The 11147-nt window shown below is 38.1% G+C and overlaps 2 protein-coding genes across 2 annotated transcripts in view; one reads left to right on the top strand and one right to left on the bottom strand.

The window, feature by feature from the left end:
• Window positions 1–843: 843 nt before the first annotated feature.
• CAPZA3 (capping actin protein of muscle Z-line subunit alpha 3) lies at window positions 844–1736 on the bottom strand. The gene is given in 2 exon segments (XM_009506307.2): window positions 844–1427; window positions 1430–1736. Coding segments are annotated over 2 exon segments (891 nt in total).
• A 333-nt stretch (window positions 1737–2069) lies between these two features.
• The window catches only part of PLCZ1 (phospholipase C zeta 1), a 53498-nt gene continuing 44420 nt past the window's right edge, over window positions 2070–11147 (top strand). The window contains exons 1-3 of the mRNA XM_009506306.2: window positions 2070–2083; window positions 2678–2801; window positions 6353–6587. Of these exons, the coding sequence (XP_009504601.1) occupies window positions 2070–2083; window positions 2678–2801; window positions 6353–6587 (373 nt within the window). The remainder of the gene's footprint in view (window positions 2084–2677; window positions 2802–6352; window positions 6588–11147) is intronic.

The raw sequence follows: 11147 nt of genomic DNA, 5'->3' as shown, positions 1-11147 counted from the left end.
TCACATAAATATTTTAGAAAGTTTAGTGTCTATATTACTGCTTGAAATTAAACTTTGCTTCTAATGAAACTCTAATTAAAAAGTATGCTTACAGAAAACAGCAAGTGTGGTAGGCATTTCATTTATTGTAATAAACATGTTAGCAAAGTATCACCGTTATAGTCTTAAAGTAAAACAAAATCACATACATTCCTTTGGCATTTGTAATAAACACTGGGAGAAGGAAGTAGCATTGCTTTATTCTCAGTGTTGCAACACCCAGCATACATCCCTGGTCAGTCTTGAAATATCTTCTGCACCAGCTATAAGAAATTTATTCCTCCTGTGTACTGATCTTCCCTTGTTTATGTGACTCTGCTAGGGATGTCTCTTGTGCATACAGAGAGGTATGCATGAGCAAAGACTGAAGGCTGAATTTCCTGGATTTCAGTGTCAATTAAAAAATCTAGAAATAATGACTCAATAGCTTTGCCAAACTACCTTACTGATTTCCTTATAACCAGTGTTACATACAGTATGAAGTTACATAAGTAAACATAATATTGGGTAAAATTATAAAGGAAAGTAAGAGATTGCTTGCTGGATCACCTGTAGCACTGTACTGCCTTTGACAATGACCATTACCAGTACTTCTAGAAGCAGTTGTAAAGTACATGAACAAAATAAAAAAACACAGCAAATTATTTTCAGTCACTACAGACCTGAATTATTTTCAAAGTGGTTATTGACTGATGACGGTTTCTGCACTCTCCTGGGTAATCCAGAAATAAATCAACGGAACACAACACCCCTGTTTTGTCTTTCTTGTCCTTTTAAAAATTTTATTTCATTTAGGTCACCATATCAGGTAGTGTGTTTCATTAAGCATGGAGGCACTTCTGTATCAGAGACATTGGTCTTCAGATGCTGAACTTTCAATAGTTTATTCCAGTTCATGAAAGTGCGAGTAACAGGGAGTTTCCTCCGCAGATTTTTTCCCCATATATCCTCTGACAAAGCCTGAGCGTTTTCCAGAATGGCAATATGAAATCTGGTGTCCTCAACTTTCACAAATTTCACAAAATCTGTGGCAAACTGACTTTGGTCTATCACATTTAGAGTCTCAGTCACAGACTTGCTGACAGTTACATGGAGGTTGGCATCTTTGAAGTAGTGTAGCTGGAGGAGAAAGAACCCTGTAACTTGAGTGGTAAATGGAGTCAGGGCAAAGGTCCAGTCTGACTTCCAAAGGCCATTCCAGTGATTTGAAGGCTGGTACTGATGAGCCTCAATGCAAGCCACAAACATCTTCCTCTTCCCCAGGCTTTTCTTGAAGACACAGCAGTTACCATCAGGAAAGTGGGAGCTCACGTAGGCCTTCAAGCCCTTGTGAAGGGCCTCTCGCCACAGCTCGGCCTCATCCAGCATCACACCATGCAGCTGGGTTTGCTGGTTACCCCACACAGGTGGTCAAACTCAAAAGATAATTTGTCCTGAGGGTCAAAAAAGCGGTTTCCCCCTAAGTCGTTGTAGTGGGTCAGTAGCACAGTGTGCCTATTTATTTCAATGGGGGTGAAGTTGTTCTTGTTGTGACAGGCTCCCACGCGGGCAGCCTCCTGCCTCACCAGCTTGTCATCTTGGACCAGAGCGGAGAGGTCTTGGACGACCTGGCCGAACTCCCCGGGAGGGGACTGGCACAGTAGGCGGCAAATGAGAGACGCCTTCTCCGGCTCGCACAGCTCCTGCCCCATGTGCATGCTGGGGGCAAGGGCTATCCAAAGAGTGGGAGGCTGCAGGCGAGGGGAGGATGTGTGGGCCACTTCGTGCTGGAGGGAGAAGGCACAAGATGGTGGCAGGGGTTGGGGGGAGCTGTAGCAGGAAGCGGGCTTCCCTGGGAACCCACAGTTTGTGACTTCACAGTGGCTGCCTGGCCAGCGCTGGTGGGGGGCCGTGCCGCGAGGGTGCTGGGTGTCCCGGCAGGGGCACAGGGGTGCACGGGTAGGGAACTGGAGCAAGCTGAGGTGATGTCCTGCCAAACGCTGCCAATACCACCACAGTGAAGAGGCCAGAGCAGGCGATGCAGAGCTGCCATGGAGGAGAACAGATATCCTCCTCCTGCTCTACCTCCTCCTCTCCTCTCCCCACCCTGCAACAGCTGCCATTGTATGACCTCCTGCCAGGACCAACCTGTGCCTGCATGGGACCACCGGAGGGGGTCCCAAGTTGATCCTGGGGCAGCCAGCCCAGTCGGGCCTGGCTGGTCCAGCCGGGGCTGGCTGAGGCTGGCTGTGTGGGCGCAGTGCTGGGTGCCCTCACCTCGTTGCTGCTTGTTGTTGGCACTCCTCTTCCTGCCATTCCCCTTAGCTGCTGAATCCCCTTAGCTTCCCCACATTTCCCTCCTCTCGCTGCACCCTTTTCTTCACTCTGACCACCCCTTGTTTTCCTTCACACTCTCCCCTTCTCTTTCTATGGCCCTTTTTGTCATTTTTGCCCTCAGAGTCTCTGGGCGCAGAGCAAAAATGTGCATGCCTCAGAGCCTGCTGCATTATTGCAAATCAGAAGACAATGATGTTCTATAGTATGAGAAAAGCAAGGGGCAAGCTTTTTAGGTGTAAAAAAAATTAAAATTCTTCCCCTCCTCCCCCTTTTAAAATGCAATGACATGGGCCAGAGTTTTCCTTAACCTGATCTCTCATACGTGGTTTTTGTCCATCATTCAGAATGAGTTCAGGACTGGGAAGATTAATTTAGACAGCACAATGAAGCTGCTTGAAAAACTGCAAATACCATTTGATTTTGCACATGTAAAACATGTTTTCAAGGTGAGAAATATGTAGATTAAGCAATTAAATATGTTTAGAAGTCCAGTTACATAAGTGTCATATATTTGCTGACTTTTTAAAATTAATGTTTTTAGAAGTGAATTTCATTCTACTAGGGTGTGCTAAATCAGCAAATAATTTGCCTTGTTCAGGACTTTTGTTTCTGTGTAAAATAGATAAATGAGTGCTTGCATTACCATCATGTCTTCACCACACCAAAACAGTGTAGAGTGGTGGAAAACAGGTAGGTCTTGATTCCCAGCTTTTTTCTAATAAAGCCTAACTGGAGAAAATTAAAAATATTCTGGTTTCATCCCATTCAGTTGCTTCTGTGATCAAGCTAACGAGAGCAGACATGCCTGTCTGGTGCTGGGCAGAGCCATTAGAGTGACTTCCTAAAAATCCTTTTGCCAGAAGGACAATATGGAGTTGCCTGATCTTCTCAGGCTTCAGGTCAACACAGATCCTGCACACTTGTTCGTTCATTTTTCCACTATACCTCTTCTTTGGAGTATTTAGAAGATGTGCCAGAATGGATAGGAATTGCAGTCTAACACCTGGGGAAGGATGTGGCTTTGAGATATGGCAACATTTAAGAGGTTTCTATGAAGGTTACATGACATAGCTAAGAATTCAACTTACTAATAAATTAATGTAATGTAGGTAAGCAAATTACCATCAAGGGGATGCAGTCCCAGTGAGCAAATACTGCAAAACTGAGTGCCTTTGGACATATTGGGATTTCATGTTCTTCAGGTTCCCTGTAGTAATTACTCAAAAGATGTATGATTTTTCCTTTTAGCTCATTTTTTTTTTACCAAATATAGCTGTTTGGTAGTGCTGTTTTCTTAAGGGAATGAAGCCAAGTAGATATCTCTCTCTCTCTCTCTTTCTCTCTCTCTCTCTCTCTCTCTCTGATTTCTTTGTGAATTTTGTCACCAGCTGGCTGATTCTGTCTAGATTCGACAGAGGAGAATTAACTATGGCAAGTCAGAAAATTTTAGGTGATGCCATGCTGACAGGCAGGCAGGCAGAGGGATGGCGTTAGGATTTCCTCACTCTGTCTTGATCTTCTCTCATTGTTCTCTGCCTTTTTGAGCCAAGGTAAAACTGGCAGCATGAACTCAACCCGTGCTAAAGAGGCTGCCTGTGGTTTTTTAACTTGTACTTCATTGAGACAATTGCCAACCTTGAGAATCTCATGAGAACTTGAAAATATTTCTCACAGTTTCCTGTATTTTCCACTGAATTTTCTTTCTGACAGAAATTTGAGAGAGATGATCAACAGTGGGTAGAGAAGAGATCAATTATTTGAGGAAGTGACCTGCAGAGAACAAGTCTGATGGAGTTATATTTAACAATATAATATACTCAACAGTCTCATCTGGTTATCTGTAGCAGGACTGTAGGTAGTCTTTTCTATTTGAGAGAGATTTGAGTCTTTTCAGTAGTTTGGGGGCTTAAATTGTTCATCAATATAACAGTACATAAAAATGTAAAGCAGTCTGGGAGGAAATCTCACTGGCATCAGTCAGTAAGTATACATCACCAGTTAATCGAATGGGTATACATGACATAATCAATTTTATAGAAAGCATAGTTTTTAAAGAATAATCTGCTTTTCTCTTGTCTATTCTCTTTGAATTTATTTTACTGTAATGCTCCTTTGAGCAAAATCAGAATTATGAACATTAAGACTTTTTAAGAAATAAACCATTTTCATATAATTCCTCTCAAGACTGTCTTTGTCAAGATACTTCTTTTTCTGAATAACAAAAATTTGATTTGCATTAATAGAAATAAGAATAATAAAAACTACCAACAAAAATTTTATAACAATCTCTTTTTTATAGCAACATGTTTTCCATAACTTTAATTTGAAAAGCTCTCCTGTGTAATATTATTGCCTGTATTTCATCAAGAGGGAGCTGAGACAGAAAATTTAATATTTTTGCCCAGCTTCACTTTGTGCCAATACCAATGTGAACATCTCCTGAGTCCAAATAGATTGCTTAATTCCAAAATAAGTTGGTATTTTAATTTTCTATTTAACAGTTATGAGTAAATTTGCAGTTTTCTTAAAGATATTAAAAATTAGATTGAGGATATCAACCTTAGATGTAGGATTTCTCAAGCAGTAAACAAATGCATATTATTTGCATTTGTAACGAATTTTCTTGCTGCTGATTTTTGTTAAAAATGATCATTACAATTCTCTTTCACAAACTCAAAGCAAATACTTAAGTACTGATTTGTTATCTAATATATTTTTACTTTTATTGTTGTACTTATTCAGACATCTCTTAGTAGGAAATGTACTGCATAGGAAGAAGCTGGTAATGTATCATTTGGCTATTAGTTTTTATGGTGTCTCTTCAAAACTAATCTAGAAGCAATCACAAGTATTTATCAAAGAGCAGCCAAAGATCAAGTAAGCCATTTCATTCTTATGGAGAGTTTTAGAGAAGCTTTAATAACTACATTAGGTGCCATGCTATTATATGCTTAAATTTAGCCTCTTTGGTAGTCTCGGTTTAAAGAGCCAACAATTAGGAAATTTGATCAGCTTACAGTGATAATCAATGAGGCAATGAATTGCCATTTATTTGTGATTTTTGTGAGTAATTTTGTCAGTATATTTCCAAAGTTTCTCTTAACTTTTAAGAATAATACAAGCTCAACTGCTAGAAACACCTGTATTTCATACGCACGGTTATATATTTGATGCAGAAACTTTTAAAGGATAAATAAGATTGTTAAGCCTGAGAAAAATGTAAATGGCAGATATGGTAAAAAAGTATTTTTCTACTAAAATTCTTTTGCCCTTTTGATTTTTCTAGTGGCTTTTACACTGAAGCTCTGAAATTAATTAATGTGCTAACATTTTGTAAGCTCTATGAAAACAAGCTTACAGTTTAAGAGTTCTGAAAGTGTGAATAATTAATCTGAGTTAAACATTCTGGCTTGTTAAGAATAGAACACAAAGTCATAGGTTATTATAAAGTATCTTGTCTCCAAACTTTAATAGTGTTTCGTATTTGATGTGTTGAAAGTCTTGGATCTCATGATAATCTGGTCATCCTTATTTCCTTCTTTTATGTTACTGTTTGCTGTATGTAGTATATAAATTTTACTGACAGTATTAACTACAAGGTTTAAATTGCCATTGGAGAGCTATTATATTAAATATATTTTCCACTCTATAATTTTTATGCTGCAGATTTATTTTACTACATATCGTTTTACAGGTTTTATATAATGTGCTTTAATATTGCATGAGTTATATAAAAAATTATTGTAATTACTTAGATGCTAATTATGTCCTATGGTACATTTTCATTTGTATAAAATATTTTCAACACATATAGACAAATCTAAGAGTTCCATATAGAAATGGAAGAATATAATTTGATAATACATTGCAGTCACTGTTGCTTGATGTTTTCTCTGTTGTTTTTGCTCTTATGATCAGTTATAATAGTGTTTTGTGTGTATCTTTGTATCACTGCATATCTTTGTATTGACTGCTTTGATTTATTTTTCTTTTTCAGAAAACAGTGGACAAACGAAAAGAACATACAATTAACATAGAAGACTTCAGGGCAATTTATCGAACTATTGTACACAGACCTGAATTTAGTGAACTTTTCTGTGCTTACTCTCCAAACTGCAAAATTTTAGCTGACACTGAGCTCATTGAATTTCTGAGAAAAGAGCAATATGAAACTGAAGCTTGTGGAACGACTGCATTAGAAATTATTTTGAAGTATGAACCCATCGAAGAAGGTATGCATAGTTTAATATTTGATTTCTAGCTCTTACTTATTGTGCTTCTGTCACTGACTGTGCTTATATTTTTAAATACTCATCTAACTATGCAAATTGAACATTTTAAAGAAAACTAATGTAAGCAATAATATTATGTATGTTGTATAATATCTTTTGTAAGCTCTTGTACAAGATGTTGATTTTTTTGCAATTCAGATCTTTAAACATTGTGAATATAATAATACAGGAAAGTGTTAATAAAGCACAATAAATTTATACAGCATATTGCTCAGTGATCACATATTATATTACTTACCATATTAATCATTCTTACTCCTTGTTGCAACAGACTGGTCCAAAACCTACATGTGGATTGTTTAAAAAAAAATACTATTTTCATACAGTAGATAAGCTAACATAAACTGCACTAAATCTTTTTAATGTCCACTGAACATGTGAATGACCATTATTAGGATACTGAATCTTTTTTTTTAGCTAAGTGTTCAAAAATTATTTTGCTTAATTAATTAGAGGAATATAAATATTGGGTTACAAAGATAAAAGAATAGAAATCATGTTATGTTAGCAACTGGTCTGTTCGGCCCAGGATATTTCTCTTAGAGGAATTCAACAATAATTAAATCATTAATAATAAATTAAGTTTAAAAAATTTAGTATTAAAATCTGAAGAGTGAGGACAGCATTTTTGAAGACATAAAAATGTCAGAATTTAATGTTATGTAATTTAGTTTGGTTTATCTACTCAGTACTGTGATCCACAAACACAATAAAGAGAAAAGTAGTTAAACCAATGCATTTCAAAGCATACTTTACAACCAAGATTGTTCTAATCCTACTTGGGGGTCACGTTACTTGTTACAGCATTGTTGATATAATAGAGCTTTTTGCTTAAAGTTTATCTTAAAAATGGAAAGAATACATGCTACTGGTCCCTTCCAACCTGTGATTCTGTGATTCTGTAATCTAGTACTTCCATTTTGAACTATTTAAACCTACAGTTTGTATGAACCATACTTTCTGCACTTGGTTTGTTTATATTTGAGTGTCATATTGCAGAAAGATTAAATGTAGAAGTAATCTAATAACAAAGCTTTCACAGAGGAAAACAGCTTCTAAGGATGTATCTACTGAGAAGGTTAGATTTCTTTTTCTTTACTGAGAAAGGCCGAAAACAGACAGTTACAGTCTGGTTTGCCCTCAGTTGGATGTGTTTGGTAATGATACAAGGGATTAATTGAAACAGCCTTGCAAATGTGGTGGATCCTCAGCATCTTCAGCAGGCATGGAGTCTGGTTGTTAATCTTTCCCATCATGTGTCTACTGATGTCATTATCCATGTTACTGGGGTTAAAGCTATAATTATTTATGCTCTCCTACTCTAAATTGCCATTTTCATTTTGTTCTCTGATCAACTTCTAAGAACAGGTCTCTAAAAACAGACTTCTACTATCACAGAATCATGGAACTGTTCAGATAGAAAGGGATCTCAGGAGGGCAGCTGCTCCAGCCTTCTGCTCAAAGAAATTCCTGAATAGGTTTCTCAGGGCTTATTTTCAGTCAAAACATGAAAACCCTTAAGGACAGAAATCCACAGCCTCCTTTATGTGCCCATAAATGACTTCCAAGTGCTCTTGCACCATGATTTTCCCAGGGATGAAAGAGGCTGGTCAACCTGTAGTTCCCTGAATTGAATCATAGAATCATAGAACAATTTGGGTTGCAGGGGCCCTTTAAAGGGCACCTACTCCAAACCCCTGCAATGAGCAGGGACATCTTCAACTAGATCAGTTTGCTCAGAGCCCCATCCATCCTGACCTTGAATGTTTCCAGGGATGGGACATCTATCACCTCTCTGGACCAGTGCCAGTGTTTCACCACCCTCGTTGTAAAAAATTTCTTCCTTATGTTCAATCTAAATCTACCCTCTTTTAGTTTAAAACCATTATCCCTTGTCCTATTGCAATAGGCCCTGCTAAAAATGTTGTTCCCATCTTTCTTATAAGCCACCTTTACCACAATAAGGTCTCCCCACAGCCTTCTCTTCTCTTCTCTAGGCTTTATAACCCCTCTCTCAGCCTTTCCTCATAGGAGAGGTGTTCCATCCCTCTGATAATTTTTGTGGCCCTCCTCTAGACCCACTCCAACAGGTCCATGTCTTTCCTGTGATGAGGACTCCAGCATTGGATGCAGCACTCCAGGTGGGGTGTCACCAGAGCAGAGTAGAGGGGCAGAATCACCTCTCTCAACCTGCTGGCCATGCTTCTTTTGATGCAGCTCAGGATATAGGTGACTTTCTGGCCTGTGAGTGCAGAAAGTCCTTGCTCTTTTTGAAAATGAGTGCAACATCTGTTCTCCAGTCATGGGGACCTCCCCTGATTGCTACGGCCTTTCAAAGATGATAGAGAATGGCTTTGCAGTGATATCAGCCAACGGTCTTAACAGTCTCAAATACACCTCCTTTGATCCCATGGATTTTTGTGTGCCGAGTTCTCTCCAGTAATCTCTATTAACTTAATCTCTGTCTGCTCATAGTTTCTCTTCTCCTTGAACCCTGTCTGTAGGCACAAAGCCTACACCTGATCGATGAAGACTGAGAAAAAGACAGCACTGAATACTTTAGCATTGTCTGTTTTTGCCGTCACTAAACCACCTGCCCTATTCAACAGCATACCTTCTTACTCCTTAGAAACAGCCAATAAAAGCAGTAAAAGTGTTCCTTCTTGCCACTGATGTCCCTTGCCAGTTTCAATTCTGGTTGAGCTTTGGCTTTCTGAACACCATTTCATCATGCTGAGCATTGTTTCTATATTCCTCCCTTGCAGCCTGCCCACACTTTGACTAGCAGTTTTATCATTTCCTTTTTATGCTATTTCACTTTTACTCTGCCTCAGTGAATCCATGACATTGTTCCTGTTGCAGTAGAATGAAGCTATCTGAGCAGCAGGCACTGGTAATTCAGCCTAGAATCTGGAGCTCAATCTGGGTTCTTCCAGATTTCAGTAATATTTTGCAGACAAAATATTTTTCTAACCAATGAGTTCTTCCTCCTATTGAGTCAGGCATTCATGGAGAACCCATGTTTGTGTGTGGTTGCTATTGTTTTTTTAAGGAAAAGCTCCAGTTATATTTTGAAGAGTGTTTAAAGTCATCAAAATAATATTCTGAAACCATTATGGAAAAACCTCATACATTTATTATTTTAAAAGCCTTGTCTTTTAATATTTTTTCTGTGTTTTAATTTCTTTATTTTCATGATGCTCTCCTTTATCTGCTCTCGTCTCTGTCATTTATTGTTTTCCTTGTCCTTCTATATATTCTGTTCTTCAACTTGCCATTGGTCATTACAAACCATTTTTACCTTTATTTTTCTTAGGGTTCTTACCTGCCATTTTGCCTGTCTGCTCATTATACTGTCTTCTCTCACTTGAGTAATTTAGTGATAATGCACACACCCCCCACCCCCAAACCTGAAGACTTACATGTCCCCTTGACTTGCAGAGGAAGCACCTTCATAGTAAGACCTTCACAGGTGCCTGATCACCATTTCTGAAGCATGAGAACTCTGAGATGAGTGGAGGTTTGTTAAATCTGTGTGTTCTTCAACTACTGAGGGCTGCTTCAAGTTGTGGTGTAACATTTCTGCTGAGTTTCACTGAACGTAACTTGAGGCAAAATTTGCAACTAAACGAAGAAAAGGATATCAGAGCTAACTGCATTTTATAACAAGCTGTTATTTTGTTCAGTGGGAGATGACTCTCAGATGTTTAACTTTGTTAGTTTCCTTTGGTTCCCAGTCTTTGATAATGGATGGAATTGATAAGTGGTTAAGAAAAATAAACGCAAGAATGGAAAAAACTTCCTTTTCGAAAGTAACCCTGGAATATCTATGCTGATCATTCCCATGGTGAGAAGAAGAAACTGGATCCCTCTTTCAATAAGAAACAGAAGACATTTGGTGTTTCATTAGGAATGACTCACTGACAGTAGCTAAAACCCCTTTGATTCCTTATGCAATTACTTTCTGTGTGTGCTTTTTAAATTTGAACAGATTTTCTTGAATATATTCTATTCTTTCTGAGAACTAATGTGTTTACTAATTAATTATATAATAAGTTGCCAGTTTAAAAGGTTTCTTTTGTTTTGAGTAATCTATTTTGACGGGAAAATTAATAGCCATAAAGCAGTTAAACAATGAAGAATATTTAGTCAGCTAGAAAACACATTTGTAAATATCAAAATTTAATGTCTGGTTTAAATTTCAGATGCTGATCCAAATTCTTTTTGTATCTTCATCTGTGATAAAAATGTTTGTCTTGTAATTGGAAATAATCTTACTGAATGAAATGCATCAAGCACTGTACTGCTAGCTGGTTGAGGGAGGTGACTGTCCCTCTCTACTCTGTGCTGGTGCAGCCTCACCTCGAGTACTGTTTTGGGCACCACAGTATATTAAGGAAACAAAGCTACTAGAGAGTGTCCAGAGGAGGGCCATCTTCAATTTATTCCTAGGATATACATTCTTTTAGACTTGTTTTTTCTGTGTGCATGTGTGAGAGA

Source organism: Phalacrocorax carbo, chromosome 1, assembly GCF_963921805.1.
Source record: "Phalacrocorax carbo chromosome 1, bPhaCar2.1, whole genome shotgun sequence".
NCBI classification, from domain to species: Eukaryota; Metazoa; Chordata; class Aves; order Suliformes; family Phalacrocoracidae; genus Phalacrocorax; species Phalacrocorax carbo.
This window is presented reverse-complemented; position numbering and strand designations above follow the sequence as displayed.